The sequence below is a fragment of the Takifugu flavidus genome, chromosome 14 (assembly GCF_003711565.1).
Source record: "Takifugu flavidus isolate HTHZ2018 chromosome 14, ASM371156v2, whole genome shotgun sequence".
NCBI classification, from domain to species: Eukaryota; Metazoa; Chordata; class Actinopteri; order Tetraodontiformes; family Tetraodontidae; genus Takifugu; species Takifugu flavidus.
This window is the reverse complement of record NC_079533.1, coordinates 57,186-78,707: the sequence shown is the minus strand read 5'-3', so window position 1 is coordinate 78,707 and position 21,522 is coordinate 57,186. Positions and strand designations below refer to the sequence as shown.

At 45.7% G+C, this 21,522-nt stretch overlaps 1 protein-coding gene across 14 annotated transcripts in view; it reads left to right on the top strand.

Moving 5' to 3' along the window:
• Nucleotides 1–21,522, top strand: part of LOC130537198 (ribonuclease inhibitor-like) — a 180,748-nt gene that overhangs the window by 122,401 nt on the left and 36,825 nt on the right. For 12 of the 14 annotated variants that reach the window (XM_057053794.1, XM_057053796.1, XM_057053795.1 and 9 more), the window contains 7 exons: nt 1,440–1,552; nt 1,653–3,455; nt 4,380–4,556; nt 4,667–4,840; nt 6,668–6,841; nt 7,048–7,221; nt 7,753–7,926. In XM_057053794.1, the coding sequence (XP_056909774.1) occupies nt 2,461–3,455; nt 4,380–4,556; nt 4,667–4,840; nt 6,668–6,841; nt 7,048–7,221; nt 7,753–7,926 (1,868 nt within the window). In that variant the 5' untranslated portion in view covers nt 1,440–1,552; nt 1,653–2,460. Of the gene's footprint in view, nt 1–1,060; nt 1,170–1,439; nt 1,553–1,652; nt 3,456–4,379; nt 4,557–4,666; nt 4,841–6,667; nt 6,842–7,047; nt 7,222–7,752; nt 7,927–21,522 lie in introns of those variants that run through there. The other 2 variants (XM_057053791.1, XM_057053805.1) reach the window with 2 other exon arrangements.

Sequence of the window (21,522 nt, the reverse complement as noted above, 5' to 3'; positions counted from 1 at the left end):
TAACTTTTAAACTTGAGCTGAGTAATAATTGTAAATGTGTTATTGCACCTTAATGTTCACTTGTTTGAGGCTGATACTTGGTGGTGTCTCATCTTTTGGACGAGTTCATCAATGTTGGGGGTCCGGCTCTGAGCTGAGGAACTCCTCACAATTGAGTGAAGGTGTTCAGCAGGAAGTCCACTTCTGTGTGATGTTTTGTTCAGCTTCATCAAAGAAAGCAGTTGTTCCCGCAGGTCTGTGCTGCCAAACACAGGCAACGTTGGAGCAGCCTGGATGTGTGTCGGGGAGGAAACGGGCAAACTCCGCAGCACCCACTGCCCCATGTGTTGCCTTCAGGGCATCACTGCATTGGAGCTCAATCACCTCCATTTGGAGCTTTGGTGCTGAGCTTTCCACCTCAACCTCAAACGGACGGCTGAGCAGTTCAAACCTGCTTTTTGGTGCTTTTAAGTCAGTGACTTGGCGTGGGAAGTCAGCGGCGAGAACACTCTCTTGGATCATAGAAATAATTGAAGAGGGGAACAAAGGAGGGAAGTTAAAAAGTCCTGACTAGTATGTTTTCTAGCACCAGATAATTTAGTGGCTGAGCTGAAGACAGTCCTTTCACCATGTTGGCCTGTGGAAAACCAGTGTTGTCGGGCCGATGGACCAGCGTCCCCGTCGTTGCCGGACCACCGTTGCCACCAGTTGGGTTTTGGGATCAAAGTGGGGGCGTTTCCTGTATCCGGTTCTCCTCACGGATCCATGACTACAACATGTTGCTGCAAGTGCAGAGACGTTTGCTCTGGAAAGAACTTTAGAGCACATTCAGTGCTGCAGGATGAGGGGCTGGAAAAGGGGCCAGTTCTTTTCTCACTGCAGGGAACAGTTAAAAAAAGCAGCTTAAACTCTGAAAACATGAAAATTATACAGAGACATCATTGATTTATTGATTCAGTTGTTATCCAGAATGGATTAGAAATGTTCCTGTTTGATAAAAATGCAGTGAATTGGGATTATTGAACTCCAACCTCTACAGATTATTTAACTTCATCACAGTCTCATCACTATTTCTGATGTTTCCTCAGGATGGACGAGGACAGAGCAGAGTCCACAAAGCCCAGCAGGGTGTCCCTGAAGAGTGAATGGTCCATAGGTAGAGGAATAAACTTCAGAAGTTCAGACAAAATGTAAGAAAACTAAAGCGTGATGATGTGTTTGTGTGGCAGCTGTTAGTCACATTAACAGCAGCAGGTTGTGAGTTTATTATTGGAGATGTTTAACACTTAAACCTCAGACAGTCATATAGTTACAGACTTAATGTGAATATTGTTGATTACAAACAAGAATCAGGTTTAAACTGAAAGATGAATTCAGACATAAATGCTGGAACAATATTGAGTCTTGATCAGGTTCTTTCATCCTATAAATCAAAGGACTAATAGAGATGTGTTTCATAGTGAGAGGGGGGAGCACATCCTATCAAACTGGGACCAGGCAGCTCCACCAGGAGAGTCCTCTTGTTCACAATCTGGAAGCAGATCTGGAGATGCTGAAATGAAGCCCAAACAAAGTAAAACTGTTCAATATGAGATTTAATTTGTGATGTCATGAATTTGGAGTTGTGTTGATGATTTATTATTGATGGAAATCATTGGTTTACTTATGTTCAGGAAGTGATCTGCAGGAGGTGATAGAAGGACATAAGATGAGTCTGAAGAGAAGATGTGAACATGTGACTGAAGGAACTAATGAAGCAGGAAGTGGAACCCTGCTGAACAAGATCTACACTGAGCTCTACATCACTGAGGGACAAAGTGAGGAGGTGGACACACAACATGAGGTGAGACAGCTTGAGAGAACCTCCAAGAAGAACATCCAGGACATCTTCAAAGTCTTATCTGAGCAACAGAGACACATCAGAGTGGTTCTGACCAACGGTGTCGCCGGCGTTGGAAAAACCTTCTCAGTGCAGAAGTTCAGTCTGGACTGGGCAGAAGGTTTGGAGAACCAAGACATCAGTCTGGTGCTTCCGCTCTCATGCAGGGAGCTGAACTTGATCAGAGATGAGCAGCACAGTCTTCTCTCACTGCTTCATGTTTTCCATCCAACATTACAGAAGATCAGAGCAGAAGATCTGACTGTCTGGAAACTTCTGTTCATCTTTGATGGCCTGGATGAAAGCAGATTTTCACTGGGTTTCAACAACATCAGGTCATCTCTGATGTCACACAAGTATCGTCAGTTGAGGTGCTCCTGGTGAACCTCATCCAGGGGAACCTGCTTCCCTCAGCTCTCATCTGGATCACCTCCAGACCTGCAGCAGCCTATCAGATTCCTCCCTCGTGTGTTGACAGGATCACAGAAGTACGAGGCTTCACTGACTCCCAGAAGGAGGAGTACTTCAGGAGGAGGTTCAGTGATGAAGATCTGTCCAAGAGAATCATCTCACACATCAAGGCCTCCAGGAGCCTCCACATCATGTGTCTGATCCCAGTTTTCTGCTGGATCGCTGCTATAGTTCTGGAGGACATGATGACCAGAGACCAGAGAGGAGAGCTGCCCCAAACCCTGACTGACCTCTACTCACACTTCCTGAGGGTTCAGATAAAGAGGAAGAAGCAGAAGTATGGAGGAAAGCAGAGACCAGAGGAACTGACTAAGGCTGATAAAAAACTCCTTCTGAAGTTGGGTCGGCTGGCGTTTGAACATCTGGAGAAAGGAAACATCATGTTCTACTCAGAAGACCTGGAGCGATGTGGACTGGACGTCTCCGAGGTGTCGGTGTACTCAGGAGTTTGTACAGAGATCTTCAAGAGAGAGAGTGTGATCTTCCAGAAATCAGTCTACTGCTTTGTTCATCTGAGCGTTCAGGAGTTTCTGGCTGCCGTCTACATGTTCCACCGTTACACCAGGAAAGACACAGTGGTTATAAATAAGTTCCTAAAATATATGAAACCAATCCGCTTTTCCCGGTTTTCATGGTCGTTCACAAATTACGATCCAGTCACATCTCTTGATGACTTCCTCAGGAGAGCACTAATGAAATCTCTCAAAAGTGAAAATGGCCACCTGGACTTGTTTGTTCGCTTCCTTCATGGTCTCTCTCTGGAGTCCAATCAGAGGATCTTGGGTGGACTGTTGGATCAGAGGAACAGCCACCCAGAAACCATCCAGAAGGTCCTCAACAACCTGAAGAAGCTAAACAGTGATGAAATCTCCCCAGAAAGAAGCATCAACATCTTCCACTGTCTGATGGAGATGAAGGATCAGTCAGTCCATCAGGAGATCCAAGAGTTCCTGAAGTCAGAGAAGAAATCAGAGAGGAGACTGTCAGAGATCCACTGTTCAGCTCTGGCCTACCTGCTGCAGATGTCAGAGGAGGTTCTGGATGAGCTGAACCTGCAGCAGTTCAACACCTCAGATGAGGGACGACGTCGCCTGATTCCAGCTGTGAGGAACTGCAGGAAGGCCGTGTAAGTAAAGATTTCTGGTGCCGGACATCGGCGTTTAAATCAAGCGAGTGGATCATGTCAGGTAGCAATACCCCCTCCAGTGGTCATTCCTTCAATTCTTTATCTCCATTGCAGCGTCCATAAATTAAAAACAACAATTCATCCAGAAATGTTCAACACTGGCTGGATATAAGTTCAAAGGTCAATCCAGACAAACCAACATAAGGCAGGAATAATAGGAGCCACAAGTTAACTGACTATCATGAAATTACTGTCATGTCATTAAATCACTTTTGTTTGTTTGTTTACATCGTATTCTAACGACAGAAAAACACATTTTAACTAATGACACGTGACTATTTTGCTTCATTTGTTCAACGTAAAACCAGCCGGCCTCGTTGGTTTAAATGGGTGTTTTAGGTCTTTGTGGCGGTTCCGTTTGGAGCCTTTATGTGACCCACAAAGTTGTTTGAGCCTTTCCACACCCGTTAGGTGGCAACTTCATCACTAGCAACAAAAGGTGCAGTGAAAATGATTTGAATGAAAACAGGCAGATATAACAGAAGCTGAGGGCAATCGATGCAACCAGAGACTCTGATGTCATCGATCGGATCGCTGAATTAAGACTTGACGCACCATCGTACAAATTGGATGAAATGCAAAATATCCAAAGAGCCGATAGACAGATAAAAAGATGCACGTTTCTTTAAACCATTTGCTACAATCATTTTAAATATTGAGTAATTATGAGCTGTTCTAAAATAAGACAAATGTTAAGAATATTTCAGTTGCATTTCAGATCTGATGGTCGTTCAAACTGTTGCTCTACGGTGTTGAATTTAGCTTTTCCAGGAAATGAGCTACATTTGTGTTGAGGTCGATTCTCAGATAAGTTGATGAGAAATCCCAAAGTTTGACTCACTATTTTTGTTTCATACACAACAGACTGTATGGTCGTTTTCTTTCAAAGAGTGATTGGGAAGTTGTGGCCTCAGCAATGACGTCAAACCCTTCTCATCTACGGGAGCTGAGCTTAAGCTGGAACCTTAACCTGACAGATGCCGGAGTAAAGTTACTGTCTTCTGCAATGATGCATCCAAACTGCAGACTGGAGACGCTCAGGTCAGGAGGCCTCTGTTGGTCTTTCCTAAATTTCTTTACATTTTCTGCTTTTCTCTTCATTTTCATATTTAGAAATGTGTTTTTATTTGCCCCATTTATTCCTTTTCCAGGCTGTGGTGCTGCAGTTTATCAGAGATCAGCTGTGACTCTCTGGCCTCGGCGCTGTGGTCCAATCCCTCCCATCTGAGGGTTCTGGAACTGACTGGGAACCAGCTGAAGGATTCAGCAGTGAAGCTGCTCTGTGGTTTTCTCCAGGATCCTCTCTGTAAGCTGGAGACTCTCAGGTCAGTCAGAGATGATCCAGTACTTTCCCAGGTGTAACTAGTTAGACCGTAAATGTTTACATGTTTGATCTTTGTTATAAACGTAGTGTTACAGTTCTCAGAAAAAAGACCACACAGGACAGATTTGCAGTATTAAATTGGTTGTGGAAATCTGTCCCATGTGAGGATGGTCATCAATGACTAGAAAGGAAGTATCAGTTGTAGATTTGTCTTGTTTTATTTTAGGCTGGCCACAAAACCGCCCAAACATTCAGACCAATCAAAAATGGTTCTTCCTGTCTTTTAAAGATCAGAAGGAAAACTAGAAACCCCAAAAAGAAAGCTGCTGCAGTGTGCCATGCCCCTTCTCTCCTGAGAAAAGCCATCCCAAAAAAGAGAAAAGCCCAAGTGTGAAGTGAGCACCCTGTTAAACCTTGGTACCCAAAGCCTGCAGTCATTCTCATCTTAGGTGGCTTCATTCCAGCCAGAAGCCCAAACCTGCCTCCCTCTTAAAGGGGCAGCAGGTCAGTCCAACCACAGAAACCTTCATGAAGATCTGAAGCTTTCAGCATCCACAATTGTTGCACCTCACTTCCATTGGAGTCCAAATCAGAAGTCAACAAGTTGATTCTACACCGATTCTACAAAATGCAACCATTTTAAAAGGTTTCCATGCATAAGTTTTCACACATTTTTAGATAAATCTGTTTGTTCATCGCCTCCTTCTGTTGTAATGGTCATTAAAGAAAATGACCTTATTGGAGTTTTTCTCCTCACAAATATGACTTTCTATGAACAATGCAATAAATGCAGCTTGCAATCTAAGACAATATGGAAGTATGTGTATATAATAGTAGTGGAAGTAGCTCATGAAATAATACATTTGCTCTTCTCATCGAATCTTTCTATGTTATTAGAGAAAAACCTGCTCTTAGTCAACAACATCTAAGACATCAGCCAAAAATCCTAATTTTCTACAATCTAATATAAAACAGTAGAGAAGACTCTTTCTGCAGAGACACTGGTGGCAGGAATGCAGAAGTATCACCTGCTCAACTTGGAAGGTGGAGCAGAAACCACCAGCTGAGAAGGTCCTCAGCGAGAGGAAGTGGTGGAGAACCATGAAACTTGCTCAGCTCCACCTCAGCTCCAGAGACGGGCTGAGCTGGAGCTGTGGCACCAGGTATCGCCCAGAAGAGCCTCCAACAAACAAGCTCTTCTCTTGGGAGGAGAGGGCTTTGAATCTCAGCTCAGTGTGCTTGTCTCTAGTAGGTGGCAGCTGCACCTTTTCCTGAGCTCCTTGTTGATGCCCTGAGGGGAATTGATGCTCCTGCAATGTTTTCTGGCAGCATTGAGCTTGCAGTGGGGCAATCAAACACACTGTGGGGGGCTCTCTTTCCTTCTCTCATCTGGAGAACAAGTGACACCAGCTGCCAATCATTGTTGGAGAAATGTGCAGTCAGGGGAACGATGCGTCCAGACTATAGCCACCCTTCCAGCATCCAGCAGTGTCTAAAACCTTTGATTTGGTTTCACCAGAGAGTGTAGGGATTGCAGGGTCGCTGCAGCATCGCCCACAAGCTATCAGGAGTGGGTCGCTTTGTCCCAACTCCTGACAAGAGTTGAGTGCTATTGAGAAATGTGGTCTCACAAACCTGGAAGGTATTTTGACCTACACACACTTTACATACGGTGTAGATCTTGTCCAACCGCCCTGAAAGAACCCAAAATAGGAACATACGGCAGATAAGCCGGTGCAGGACCAGAGGTTTGTTGCTTGTAAGCTGTGTTTTGCTCTGGTACATGTTGATTTTTATTTGTCTTCTCTCAAAATAATTGTTATTTTAGCCTATGGGACTGCAGGTTATCAGAGACCAGCTGTGATTCTGTGGCCTCAGCTTTGAAGTCCAACCTCTCCCATCTGAGGGTTCTGGACCTGAGCTCCAACACGTTGCAGGATTCAGGAATGAAGCGGCTCTGTTCTGGACTGGAGAGTCCAAACTGTAAACTGGAGACGCTCAGGTCAGTCTTCATTTTTCTACCTATATACCAGCTGCTAAGATGGTGAAGTGAGGCTGTTCTCAACACTGCTGTGATGCACCACATTAAAAACATTCCTTGGAATATTGTGAATTCAGGTCTGACCCAACTAAGAACTAACGTAGGTTTAGTACTGACGCAGATTACATGCAGACCTGCACCGTATAACCTCATCCTGCATTTTTCAGATTGATTAACTGCAGTTTATCAGAGATCAGCTGTGGCTCTCTGGCCTCGGCGCTGAGGTCCAATCCCTCCCATCTCAGAGAACTGGACCTGAGTCAGAACCAGCTGCAGGATTCAGGAGTGAAGCGGCTCTGTGGTTTTCTCCACTTTCCAAACTGCCGACTGGAAACTCTGAGGTAAACACCATTCTCAAAAATGTCCATTGTTCCATCCGAGGGTCCTCACACTTTCTGAGTGTGTGTGTTGTGCCCAGTTCCTTCAGGAGGGAGGGCCACACGGGGACCACTTATTCATGATAAATTGATTTAAGGACAATGAAAAAGCCGACAGATGGTAACCAAAATTAGACAAAACTAGGTGAGGGTGCCTGGTAGACACCAGCCAACGAGGAGGGAGATGGTGAGGGAGACAGGAAGTCATCTAAGACAGGTTGTGCCTTTAAAGATGAGCCACAGGTGAGATGGATCTCCATGATGAGATGGGAGGGAAAGAGGTGGGAGAACCTGGGAAGAGTGAGGGCCAGAACAATATATATTCTCCTTTGGAACAGTGCAAACCTGAGAGGTTGGAATTGTGGTAATTACATATTACTATCATTTTTTAAGCTGTAACTAAATTGAATATTTACAGATCATGCCTTTGATTAACCTTTCAGATGAATACTGGTTTCACTTATAACCTTATAAAAGTTTCCCTTCTTTATTTAGATTATGGGACTGCAGGTTATCAGAGATCAGCTGTGACTCTCTGGCCTCGGCGCTGTGGTCCAATCCCTCCCATCTCAGAGAACTGGACCTGAGTGAGAACCAGCTGCAGGATCCAGCAGTGAAGCTGCTCTGTGGTTTTCTCCAGGATCCTCTCTGTGAGCTGGAGACTCTCAGGTCAGTCAGAGATGATCCAGTACTTTCCCAGGTGTAACTAGTTGGACAATAAATGTTTACATGTTTGATCTTTGTTATAAACGTAGTATTACAGTTCTCAGAAAAAAGACCACACAGGACAGATTTGCAGTATTAAATTGGTTGTGGAAATCTGTCCCATGTGAGGATGGTCATCAATGACTAGAAAGGAAGTATCAGTTGTAGATTTGTCTTGTTTTATTTTAGGCTGGCCACAAAACCGCCCAAACATTCAGACCAATCACAAATGGTTCTTCCTGTCTTTTAAAGATCAGAAGGAAAACTAGCAAACCCAAAAAGAAAGCTGCTGCAGTGTGCCATGCCCCTTCTCTACTGAGAAAAGCCATCCCAAAAAAGAGAAAAGCCCAAGTGTGAAGTGAGCCCCCTGTCAAACCTTGGTACCCAAAGCCTGCAGTCATTCTCATCTTAGGTGGCTTCATTCCAGCCAGAAGCCCAAACCTGCCTCCCTCTTAAAGGGGCAGCAGGTCAGTCCAACCACAGAAACCTTCATGAAGATCTGAAGCTTTCAGCATCCACAATTGTTGCACCTCACTTCCATTGGAGTCCAAATCAGAAGTCAACAAGTTGATTCTACACCGATTCTACACAATGCAACCATTTTAAAAAGGTTTCCATGCATAAGTTTTCACACATTTTTAGATAAATCTGTTTGTTCATCGCCTCCTTCTGTTGTAATGGTCATTAAAGAAAATGACCTTATTGGAGTTTTTCTCCTCACAAATCTGACTTTCTATGAACGATGCAATAAATGCAGCTTGCAATCTAAGACAATATGGAAGTATGTGAATATAATAGTAGTGGAAGTAGCTCATAAAATAATACATTTGCTCTTCTCATCGAATCTCTCTGTTATTAGAGAAAAACCTGCTCTTAGTCAACAACATCTAAGACATCAACCAAAAATCCTAATTTTCTACAATCTAATATAAAACAGTGGAGGATTTGTGGTAATTACATATTACTATCATTTTTTAACCTGTAACTAAATTAAATATTTACAGATCATGCCTTTGATTAACCTTTCAGATTAATACTGGTTTCACTTATAACCTTATAAAAGTTTCTCTTCTTTATTTAGATTAAGTAGCTGCAGGTTATCAGAGATCAGCTGTGGCTCTCTGGCCTCGGCACTGAGGTCCAATCCCTCCCATCTCAGAGAACTGGACCTGAGTCAGAACCAGCTGCAGGATTCAGGAGTGAAGCTGCTGTCTGATCTCGTAGAGAATCCACACTATGGGCTGAAGACATTGAGTCAGTAGCTGGTTGAAGCCAGTCAACTCCCGCTCATCTGCTGCATCACTCACTGACCACTGGTGAAGAGCATCTGTGGAAACATCTGCCGTCTACTCCCTCCATAGATGAAAAATTCAGTTTTTAAAAAGCGCTGGTGGACTTTCAGGAGATCAGTCGATGGTCGACAAAGCAGAAGCAGCTTCGCCTTGAAGTTAAATTAGTTCCTGGTATCACACAATGCATCTTTATAAAGTTCTAAATGGCTCCTCGGCCACTCTTAGAAGCATGGAAACATTCTCTTAATTGTCTCTTCAAATGTCTGTATTATACGTTACTATTTTACATCATGCCTTCAGAATCTTTAGGGTTTAGTATTTACTGTCTCTGTGACATGGAGCATTGGAATATTTCAGCTGCAGCCAGCAAAAACCCATCAGAATGACGGCTATCGGTGGGAACCACAGGTCATTTGACTTTAGTCAGTCTGTTCAATGTTATAGGATTTATTGCCATCTAATAAAAACTATGAATAAATGTGGGAATAGGAAATAAAAAGAAGCAAAATGACCAAATAAAATTCCCATGAATACTTTAAATTTAAAGATGTCAAGAATGGAATATCAGCTTAAATTTAATCAAACATAAAGTGAAAAGGCCTCCTTTAAGTTTACTGCAAAAATAAACACAAAATCAAGATTGACACGCGCCAAAAACGTCTCATTCTCTCTTCTGTCTCCACTCATTCTTTTATATTCTCTTAAGATAATGGGGACGGGGTCGTGTGATAACAGAACAACCTAATTGGGGACTATATTTTTGTTGCAAGAACTTTGGCTCTTCAGAAGTTTCTATGTTGGCTTCCACAGATTGTGCATCCACTAGAAACTCAGTGTTTTTGAGGAACTACCAGGAGTGGCTGGAGTGGAGGCCAATGACGCTATAGCTACATATAGCTACATATAGATCACCGTTATCCTCAACCCAAAAGACCACCAGTTGGCGCAGCAATACTAAAGATAGGAGGTTGTGGTCGTTGCGCAGACGCGGAGTGATATCCCGCACAAACGTGCCCTATGTTCTATATACCGTATGTTTGCGACCAAAGGGCGCACCGTATTAAAAGGTGCAGCCTCAGTTACGGTGCTATTTCTGTATTTAACACATACATCAGGCGCTCCGGATTATAGGGCGCGGGCATGGTAAAACATACCGCTACCATAGCTTAAAACATGCATGCTAGCGCGTATTTAGCAATTTAGCGAAAGCCGACAAGGCGAACAACCGACAACAATCAATGTTTCTAAAATTAAAATTTCCGTATTTTTCGTATTTTGTTATTAACCCCGGAGGGCTGAAGCAGGACCGCTGTTAAAAATGTATCAGTCCGCGCTTCCAGTTCTGGTGCAACGTCCAGTTCTAAATGTATGAATCCACGTATTGACGTTTCAACGTCCCCCTGAGGTGGTGTTTTTAGAGCAGTTCTTAGCAACTTTCTCTTTGCCTGATAAGAGGTCCAAACATTATTTCACTTCCCTATAAAATACTCTAAAATTTGCCATTCGAGATCAGATACCACCAGGTATAATTCATCCTCTAAATTTTCACAATTTCTTATTCTTTCAGGCTGTTTTTAAACCTTTGGCAACATCAAATAAAGCACTCAACTGGTATTATGTCAGGCTGGTTTACATCCCATTAAAGAAGCCAGCAGAAATAAAGCACAACAGTTACACAGACGACGCACAATAATATAGAGGATATAAAAACAGTGTTGAGATGGGTTTGTGTCACTTTAGTAAAATCAAAGCATTTTTCTTTATGTGCCAGCAATGAACACAATCTAAGAAGTCTTTGACACTAAACACATGGAGCTCCTATAGAACAAACTAAAGATTTGTTGTTATTAAGATAAAGAAATGCAACATTTCCCCCAGAGAAGCGATGGTGATGGAAAAAGCCCTGGCTGTGTGTGTGCATCACAGCAGGCGTGGGTTCTCCTCTCTGGAGTCATGCGGGGCTCCTTTGAAGGGCAGATGAGGAGGTTGGTTACAGATTCCCCTCAGAAAGATGATTACGGTGCCAAAGGTCATCACCGGGGTTACCAGGAAGAGGCAGAGTCGGTCTACTGTACGAGCGATGCCGCTCCAGTTATCCTTCTCCTGTCAGGACCAGACATTTACGCCACTTTTGATCTTTTTAAATCAGACTTTGGGTTGAGGACTCTGTTTGAACCCTCTGAGCTCATTGTCGTCGTTCTTGTTGCGCATGTGTTTAATGATGTAGTGGCTCCATCCACAGCCGGCTTGATCTCTGCGTACAGCTGATGGCTCCTCCCTCTTCTTGTGGTTTCACAGCTCCACACAGACACCAAAGCTCAGAACTCAAATGAAGCTACTGATGCTTCTATAGCTCATGTGTTTAAATGTTTCTGGAAACGTCCTGGCAGCGTGTGTGACTCGGGTCACCAGTCCGTGTCTCCCAGACTGTTTCTCAAACATCAGCTCACTGCGGGACTTCACACTGTCGTACTCCTCAGCCGAGGCAATGGAGCCCACTGAGCTGGATCGCCGCGGTAACGCTCCATCCCAGTACGGCTCTGCCTCAGCAGGGCGGGACATGGGCAAGATGAGGGGTAATCGCTGGAGGAAGAGCTGGCAGAAAAAGAAACAGGATTTGGAACACTGATACTGATGTGTGTGTGTTGTGTGTGTGTGTGTGTGTGTGTGGTGTGTGTGTGTGTGTGTGTGTGTGTTATAGTGGTATAGACCCAAATCTCCAGTTTTTAGATGGTGGCTCAACCAGATGTTGTCCTGATGTGACCCAGAGGAACTTTTGGGCTTCTTCTCCTGGTGGAACAGCCGATGTTCTTGTACGAAGCTCCCCAAACCAAGACGTATCCGAAGCGGGTTCGTCTGGTCCGGGTTCCCGGCGGTCCGTTATCGAGACCCGATGAGGCCGAACAGGTCGCAGCATTTGTGCTTTTGCCTTTATTTGAGCAGCTTGTCCCGGTTTTCAGAGGGCGCGGAGCTTTGCTCTGTTTGGAATTTAACGTGTCCCGCACCCCCCCGAGGGATCACGATAATGGGCTTTTAGCGAAATGAGATCCCAAAGTTTAGCTGCGTGCCCGTCTTAACACCGTCTGGTGGTCGGGTTCCGTTATTGGAGCCCTGATCTGAGGGGAGAGGGTTTAATCAAATAAGAGTGAATAAATAACAAGCTGTCCTTAATGAGCCACGACACTTTGGCTTCCTGATAAATAATGCTGTGTTTACAACAAAGAGCACTTCCTGGAATTGAAGTGGATCAATTCCACAATGGATGCGGATTGAATGATGGATTTATTCCGTTTGTTAATCTAAATAAGGAGGCGCGAGCGTACGGGCAGCAAGAGAGGCCGCTTGAACTCAGAAGAGACGCAGAACGCCGCCCCACGCGTGCACGTGGGGGTGCACGTGGGGTACTACTCGTGCTCACTGTCCCCTCTCAGATAAACAGGGAACCTTTGGCACGGCGGGCGCGACAGGAAGGAGCAGCGAGTGCTTCCCTGTGCTTCACGCGGATCCCGTTCGGGTTCACCTTGACCTCCGCAGGGTGCGTCCTGGGCGTTGATTTGGCGAGTGCATATTCACCGCGGCTGCCTCCCTTTTCACAAACCATCCACTCTGATCCGTTTTTCTGAAGCCTGCACGGCCGCAGACCTGCTAAATAGAAATATGGCAGGGCGAGGAGAAGAAAGAAGCTGCTGCACTTCATAAGGCAGGATGACAGGCCCTTCGCCCCGGCCGGCCCTGGAGGGATCCCTTAAGCTTCAACGGGGAAACTCTTTAAGAATCTGCAGCTAGCATCAGCGGCGGGAGGGAAGTGAGCTGTGCTGGCTCTGGTTAGCGCCCGCTAACACCCTCTACAACTGTGATGTCGCTGCAGAAACGTAGAGGAACGACCTTTTCTTCTGCGCCCCTCTTCATTCTGAATTATTCACGCACGGGGGAAATTCTTAAAGCGTGCGGCTGTTGGCAAATATTGAGACTTTTTAAATCCAACACCAGTCTAACAATTATAATTAATAATCAGTCTAACACCACGTGTCTTTTATTCACCAGAGGAATAAAAATGCATCCATTCATCATTCCAACAGGTGGTGTTTGATTAAAACTCGTTCTGAACTCTGGTGCTCTGAAACATTCCGTGTTGCACACTTGGCTACAATAATTGAATGTCCAGGCGTGCATGGGTGGGTTCTTTTTATAACTTTAATCTAGCGGTCAATACAGTCACACAACGTGGAGCCTACCGTCCTGTCTAATGCTTCACCCCCGGTCTTCTCGAAAAATCTGCGCGCTCTTTTTCCCCCGAAGACCCCGAAGCTGCCCCAAAAATGCCTGCGTGAGCCTCACTCATTTTAACCACCAGCAACACACTAAAACATTACATGCAAAATAACAAAAATTAAATAAATTAAATATGAGAATGGGGGGGTCCATGTCCCTATGCATGCCAGGCATTATGGGTCCCACACTCTCCCCTCCAATATAAATGTCGTCTCGACATTCCGAGTTTCCCAGAGGTCGTAGTCCTCAACTGATGAGTTCTGGAGGCAGATTATTGGGAGTCAGTCTGTAGAAGATTCCTTCTGTATAGCAACAGTTCATAACATGACATGCATCTCCCTCTTCATGCCATGAGGAAGCAACAGACATCACTGGCCAGGTGACATCTGAAATGCTACTCCACCATTTGTGTAGGATCTGAATCTTTGACTGAAAGGTAATAACCATACTTCTGCCCATAACCCATTTAAACCCACATTTACACTGTAGGCATAACCTACTTCTCAGTGTCCTTATATGTTTGCGGTCTACTTCCTGGTACTAATCTCATGAACTGAAAGTGAATAAACCTCTTACAAAACTCAGAGTTTTTACTTAACTTGAAAACCTTCCTGTGAACTCACTTCTCTTCTTACTTTGTCACAACAATGAACTCAACATGTGACTATGAACTTGTCTTCACACCTGCACATCAACTTTTACAACATCATTCATCCCCACGTGTGACAGATGGTTGACCTAATGTTTTGTAAGTGAGTGTCTTAGGTGGCTGTCTGTGTCGTAAAGGATATTTTCTTGTGGGAGCTGGCTGCAACTCAGGGTCCCTCTCGTCCTCTTCATCAGCTGACACCCTCTCTTCAGAGTTCATCTCGTCTGCTTCATCAGAAGACTCAACCTGCTCAGCCTCTGCATCTCCCCTGTCCTCCACCTCTGACTCCATTTTAATGTCATCCTCTCTGTCCAGCTGTTCACCTCCCTCGTCTTGTTCCGGTTGTCTCTCAGCTGCTTGGGGCTGGAATTCCTCAGCACTAGCTCTCAGCTGACTCCTGACACAGTCACACGGCTCTCTCGGATGTGTGGTGATAAATCTCCAGTTGTTTTCATCATCTGAACTGCTCTCAGACTCTCCGTCGTTCTGCACTTCCTGACGTCGTCTTCTTTTGACTGTGTTCGACTTTGTCTTTGCCTTTCTTCTTTCAAACTTGTCTTCTTCCATGGGCAGGAAGTCACAGGGCAATAACAAGTTCCTGTGAAGAACTCTAGTCCTACCCACTCCTTTCTCTGGTCTCACAACATACACAGGACTATCTTTGTGCTTTCTCTCGATCACAATATGAACTTTTTCCTCCCAGTAAGATCTGAGTTTTCCTGGTCCTCCTCTGTCCCTGACGTTTCTCACCAGCACTCGACACCCTGGCTGAAGCTCAACTCCATGTGTTTTCTTGTCATACAACTTCTTTGCTCTACTTTGGTGACTCTGAGCGGTCTGTGATGCTATCCTGTATGCCTCTTGCATCCGACTTCTCCATTTGCTGGCATAGTCACTGTGAGATGCGCTCTGGTCACTTGGAGTCAGACCGAACATGATGTCAACAGGTAGTCGGGGGTTTCTCCCATACAGAAGGTAGTATGGAGCGTATCCTGTCGCTTCACTGCGTGTACAGTTGTATGCGTGCACCACTTTGGCTAAGGAGCTCTTCCAATCTGCCTTTGCTTCGTCTGACAGAGTTCTTAGCATGGACAGCAGTGTTCTATTCAATCTCTCAGCCTGACCGTTTCCTGCTGCATGGTAAGGTGTTGTGTGGGAGCCTTGGATGCCACTGTATTCTTCGAGCTTAGAGAACAGCTTATTCTCAAACTCCCTACCTTGATCATGGTGCAGTTTCGAAGGAAAGCCGAACTTGAGTACAAAGTCTCCAAAGATCTTCTCAGCCGCTGTCTTTGCTGACTTGTTGGTGCAAGCATACGCCTGGGCAAAGCGAGTGAAATGGTCTACTACCACCAAAATATACTCATACCCTCCCTTACAGCTCTCCAGATGCAGGTAGTCAATTGACACCATTTCAAATGGGTATGTGGTCACTATACTAACCAGCGGTGCTCTGGTTGGCTTGTTTGGGCGTTTCCGTTTCAAGCAGCTACACACTTTGGTCACATAATGGTCCACGTCTCTCTGCATGTGCGGCCAGTAAAATCGATCACGGATCAGATTCAGTGTTCGCTCAACTCCGAGGTGTCCCATCTCCTCATGCAACTCTTTGTAAATCAGTGGATGGAATACTTTGGGTAATACTAGTTGATTTCTGGTCACCGATTTTCTGTACAGGATGCCATCTTTGTTAACATACAGTTTGGTCTTCTCTCTTATGAGAGCGGAAATGCTGTCTGCCTGTCTCTCAGACGTGGCCACTGTCCTTTGATGACGAACTCTCTCACCTTTCCAATGACAGGGTCCTCTTCTTGTGCTTTTTTTAGTGTCTCAATGCTGATCTCTTTCACTGGTGAGGCTACTCTTTCACATTCTACATCAGTACTTGCTGCAGTGATTGTGGCTGGACACATCCAGGGCTCACGCTCATAAAAATCTAGTTGGAGTGTCTGCGTGACTGTTGTGATTACCTCTGGCTCCATTTCCTGTGAGCAGGTTTCCATGTACTGCTCCATATCCAGCGGCATACGTGATAAGCCATCAGCGTCTCCATTCGCTTTCCCCGGCCTGTACTTGATGGAAAAGTTAAAGTCTGCTAACTCAGCAATCCACCTGTGAGTCGTGGCGTTTAGCTTCGCTGTTGTGAGGACGTAGGTTAAAGGATTATTATCGGTGTAGACAGTGAATGAAGGCGCATAGTAAAGATACTCCCGAAATCTTTCACAGATGGCCCACTTCATGGCCAAAAACTCCAACTTTCCAGAGTGGAGATGGTAGTTCTTTTCTGGAGCTGTTAGTGTCCTTGAGCCATAACCGATAACAACCAACCTGCCTCGTTGTCTCTGGTACAGTACTGCGCCGAGTCCCTCCTGTGAGGCATCACAGTGAAGCACAAAGGGCTCTTCAAAATCGGGGTAACCCAGGAGCGGTGGACTCAGCAGGTACTCCAAAAGCTGGCAAAGCACTTCTTGGTGTTTTTCTGTCCAGATGATTCGCTGGCTTGAGGGTGACTGATCTGACTTTTTCTGCTTTCCCCTGCTCCTGTTTACTTTTGACTCTTTGACTTTACTACCTGGGGTCTTATCAGTGGACAGCAGGCTGTACAAAGGCTTTGCAATGCGTGAGAAGTTAGGAATGTATTGGCGGTAGTAGGACAGGAATCCCAACATCTTCCTCAGGTCTCCAACTGTCTCAGGTTTGCGACCTTTGAGTGCTTGCACAGGTGCTATCTCAGCTGGGTCCATGCAGTAGCCATCTCCTGATACAATCTTCCCAAGAAATTTCACCTGGTCTCTAAACACTTCACACTTCTTAGCTGTTAGCTTTACTCCGTGTGCCTGATAACGACGTAGCACCTCCCTCATGTCATTTAGATGCTCCTCGAAGGTTTTACTGTGGACGAGGTTGTCATCTAAATACGGCTGTGAGGACACGTCTCTCAGACCTGTGAGGCATTCCTCCATGCTGCGCTGGAACTCTGCTGGGGCTGAGGACAGGCCGAAGGGAATCCGGACCCACTCGTACAAACCCCATGGTGTTATAAAAGCTGTGAGTGGTCTGCTACTTTCCTCCAGGAAACCCTGGTGGTATGCCTTGCCCTGGTCCAGCACTGAAAACCACACACTTCCGCTCAAGCTGTTCAGCAGGTCTTGTACTCGAGGGATGGGGTGTCGGTCAGGAATGGATTTCTGGTTTAGCTCCCTGTAATCCACACATAAACGTAGACTTCCATCCTTCTTACGTACACAGACAATCGGTGAAGAGTATGAAGACCTGGATTTTCTAATCCATCCTCTATTCAGCAGGTCCTCCAGATATTCCTTCACCTCTTTGTGCAGCGGTTTTGGAACTGAGGTGTAGGTGCGTCGCACAGGAGTCGTGTCACTCAGTCTGATTTTCAGCTGCAGAGATGGAATGCACCCAACATCGTTCTCATCCTTGAGAATGCATTACACTCTTCTCGTAGCATCTTTTTCACTTTCTGTTGCTGACCTGGTAACAGATGATCAATTGGTACTGGAGGATCCCATGACTCATGTTTCTGTGTGTCCTGCTGTCTTTGATCCTCTTCCTGACTCTCAACACGACGAGCTTTACTGTCTGTCTTTTCACCTGTACTCGCTGTGTCAGTGGTGTTCTCATTGGTGCAGGCTGGCCTTACATCAGCCTGGTAGATCGACTTGACTTGCTGGACATGACCCAGAATGGTGCGAGGTGTTAGAATGATGTTATAGTTACTATCATTAGTGACAGGGATTGCAACTTTGGACCAGTTTCCTTTAGACAGGCAGATAACAGTCTCTGGAATGGTCAGACCTTCGGGCCATTTTTGGATCTCGTCTGGCTCGAACAAGACTTCCTGTTTTGTGGAAAGGGGACCAGTCCTTACACTACAGTTGATTTCTCTTGTCTGCCCGGCTGGAATTACTGTCTTTTGTCCTCCCACTTTCACCACACCCTCCTTGTCATGCTTGTCGTGGCTCTGCACCAGCTGAATCAGCATGTTTGTCTTCTTACAGTCGATGGAGAAAGCATCACTCACAACAGCAGGTGTAACTTCTGGGTGCTGCTCCATCCCATTCTTCACGATGAGCTCAATGACATTATAGCCAATAATTGGTGGCTCTGCTACCCCTGGCTCGTTGGAGACTAGGACTGGCACATGTAGCTCTGGCCGTGGACCTCTGTTTGACCCTAGCTCAAATGTCAGTTCAACCCAGCCTGCAAAAGGTATGGGTGTCTGGTTTGCAGCTCTACCAACAAGAGTCTCATTCTCTTCAAGAAGCTCATCCATGCTGCGAAGTGTGGTGTGTGAAAGGCAGGATCTCCTCCAACTCTCATTGATGATGGTTACTTGTGAACCCGTGTCCCACAGGGCGGTTGTTGCTACTCCATCAAAGAAACAATTCACGATGCATTTTTTTCCAATGAGGGCCTTAAGCTTAGCTTGACGATGTAGGGAGAGATGGCTGGCATAAGTGGCACTCACCGTCTGTCGGGCCTCCCGACCCCTCTCAAGCTCCGCCTCCAGCTGCCTGATGCGGTCACATAGAAGTCCGTGCACCCGGTCATCTGTTCCTGGTTGGCTCGATGTTGATGGTGTCTGGGGCCCGGCAGTCTGCATTGTCACCCTCATGCTGTCAGATCTCTCTACCAATCTTTGTCTTCTACAGCCTCTAGAAAAATGCCCTGACTGTCCACACTTGAAACAGTGTCCACACTGGTCACCTAATCCTTGCTCTTTACACACCCCACATCCTCTCTTAGCACTTGTTTTAGTTTGGTGGGCAGGTCCCTTGGGGTTAGCTAAGCTTTTCCTGATTTCAGCCATTTCTTCTCTAAGCAACTTGACTGTCTCATAAAGCTCCGATTCTCCCTCTTTAGCTAAAACAGGTGCTTTACGGCTTTTAGGCTTCATAACTTCAGCTGATTGCTCTCGATTTCCGACTCTAGCCTCAGCTACATCCTGACACTGACTATCTCTCATGTCTGTTCGTAGCTCATTCACTTTTGGCACTTTGCCAGTGATGTTCTTTCTCTGCTTGGACTGTCTCTCTGACTCAACACTAGCTGCTTCGTTCATCTTGTCAATGAGTACCTCATCCGTCACTGTCAGGTCATCAAGAAAGGGTTTAAGCTGGAACTTAATGTGGTCACTTAATAATCCAGTACTAACTGACCTCAAGAATTTCTTCTGAATAAGCTCAGGACTATACTGTTCATCTGACCCGACCTCTCTTGAAGCGAGCAAAAGTCTCTCTTTTAACTCAATGGCTCTAAACAGGAAGTTTTGGGGTGACTCACGACTGTCCTGTGTCATGTTGACTAGTCGGTGATACAAGTCTATTGAACTGTCCTCTTTGAAGTGTCCCTTTAGTATGGTCTTTAACTGGGTAAGGGTGAGGTCACTTTTTATTTCAAGCATATCTCGAATAGCCAAACCTGGGCTGATTGACTTGACCACCGCCTCCACAACTTCAGCCTCGCTGTGTCCCCTACTAAGGCCTCTGTCAATCTGATGCATAAGGTTTGTGTACGAGAGCCGGTCTTTCTGCCCCCTTTCCCCTATCTGACCACAAATCTTGAAATCTTTCCTTATTGTCACTTCTGGGAGTCTGTTCACAGCTGCAGGTGGCACAACTTGTGGAGCTGGTGGTAGGTTCGGTGATGCACTGTTCACTCTCTCACTCAACCTCCTCACTTCATCTTGCAGAGCTTGACTGTTCTTCTGTAGCTGTGAATACTTCTCTGCTAGGCTCATTTCTGTTGCCATTTGCTGGATATCTTGTTCTGTGTTCTCTGCATTTTCATCTGTCTCTGTGTCTTCATCAGTTTCTTTAATCTGTTCCACTGATTTTAATATGTTCTTGAGAAAATACAAAGCAACATCCTCCTCTTCTGTATTAATAGTACTGTCCAAAGACTCTATGATCCGACTGATTAACGCCCGTCTTGTTGTGACATTTCCACATGAGATCTTGGCCAAGACACACACCTCTTTCAGCTGATCCAGTTGCAGCAGCCATAGTCTCCGTGACACTGTGTCTGCCAGCTCCTCAAGATCCTGCATGTCGGAGGCCGCCGCGCCTCCGAAGCTGTGCGTTCCCGTCGTCATCACTCCAAGCTCTCTGTGCGCGTTCTCGTCACACTTAACTCGACGTTAATTAATCCCAGCGGTGCCTCCAATATTTGTTGCACACTTGGCTACAATAATTGAATGTCCAGGCGTGCATGGGTGGGTTCTTTTTATAACTTTAATCTAGCGGTCAATACAGTCACACAACGTGGAGCCTACCGTCCTGTCTAATGCTTCACCCCCGGTCTTCTCGAAAAATCTGCGCGCTCTTTTTCCCCGAAGACCCCGAAGCTGCCCCAAAAATGCAGCTGAGCCTCACTCATTTTAACCACCAGCAACACACTAAAACATTACATGCAAAATAACAAAAATTAAATAAATTAAATATGAGAATGGGGGGGTCCATGTCCCTATGCATGCCAGGCATTATGGGTCCCACATCCGCGTTCCATTTTCAGCTGTTTTTATTCTCAATAACATCAAATCATCCATCATCCAAATCGTGGTTCCTGTTGGACCACCAAAGGACAAACACTTTCCGTTGCACGGACAAAAAACCCAAATCCTGTTTAGCAATGAAGCTGTGGGGAGAGTTTGAGGAGCGTTTCTGAGGAACACGCTGCCATATTGGGTCCAAGCTGCTGGGGTTTTGTTGTTTCCAGGTGAATCGGTGGGCAGCGGCGTTACCGCCTGTCTCTGCCCCCCCCCCCCCCTCTTCCCCGTGGTCGTGGTCACGCCGGGCATCTTTACTGGTCCCGTTTTAAACAGGTTCTGTTGGGAACAGGTGTTCTCCAGAACTGTATTCCAGGCTGCTGTGCTGAAGGGCTGTTTTCAGTAGCAATAGAGCCAGAGTGTGCCTGCTCCATATGAACCCCCCAGGCCGTGCTTTCCTCCTGGCTGAGCCATAATCAGCTCTGGATGGACTGGTTCACGCTTGGGCTGAGTCAAGATTTGATAGCTTGACTGATTCTTACCGTTTTGGCTCAAACCCCCATCTGCTGATTCCAGGAGATCTTTAAAGGATCTCAGAGCTTCAGATCTATGAAGCCTGCTCAGCCCCCGGCAGCGCTGATGAAACCATTTCATTCCTTCAAAAAAGCAGAACATGAAGCTCCAGAAAAGGTTTTTGGATCAAGTTTCCAACAGAACGAGGACAAGTGGGTAAAAGCGCCACTTTAAAGCCTCCAGGCCTCAGAAAACATCCACCTTTAGGATGCCTGACTTTAGAGGATCGTCGGTTCGCTCCGAGCACAAGAACAAACATGTTTAAC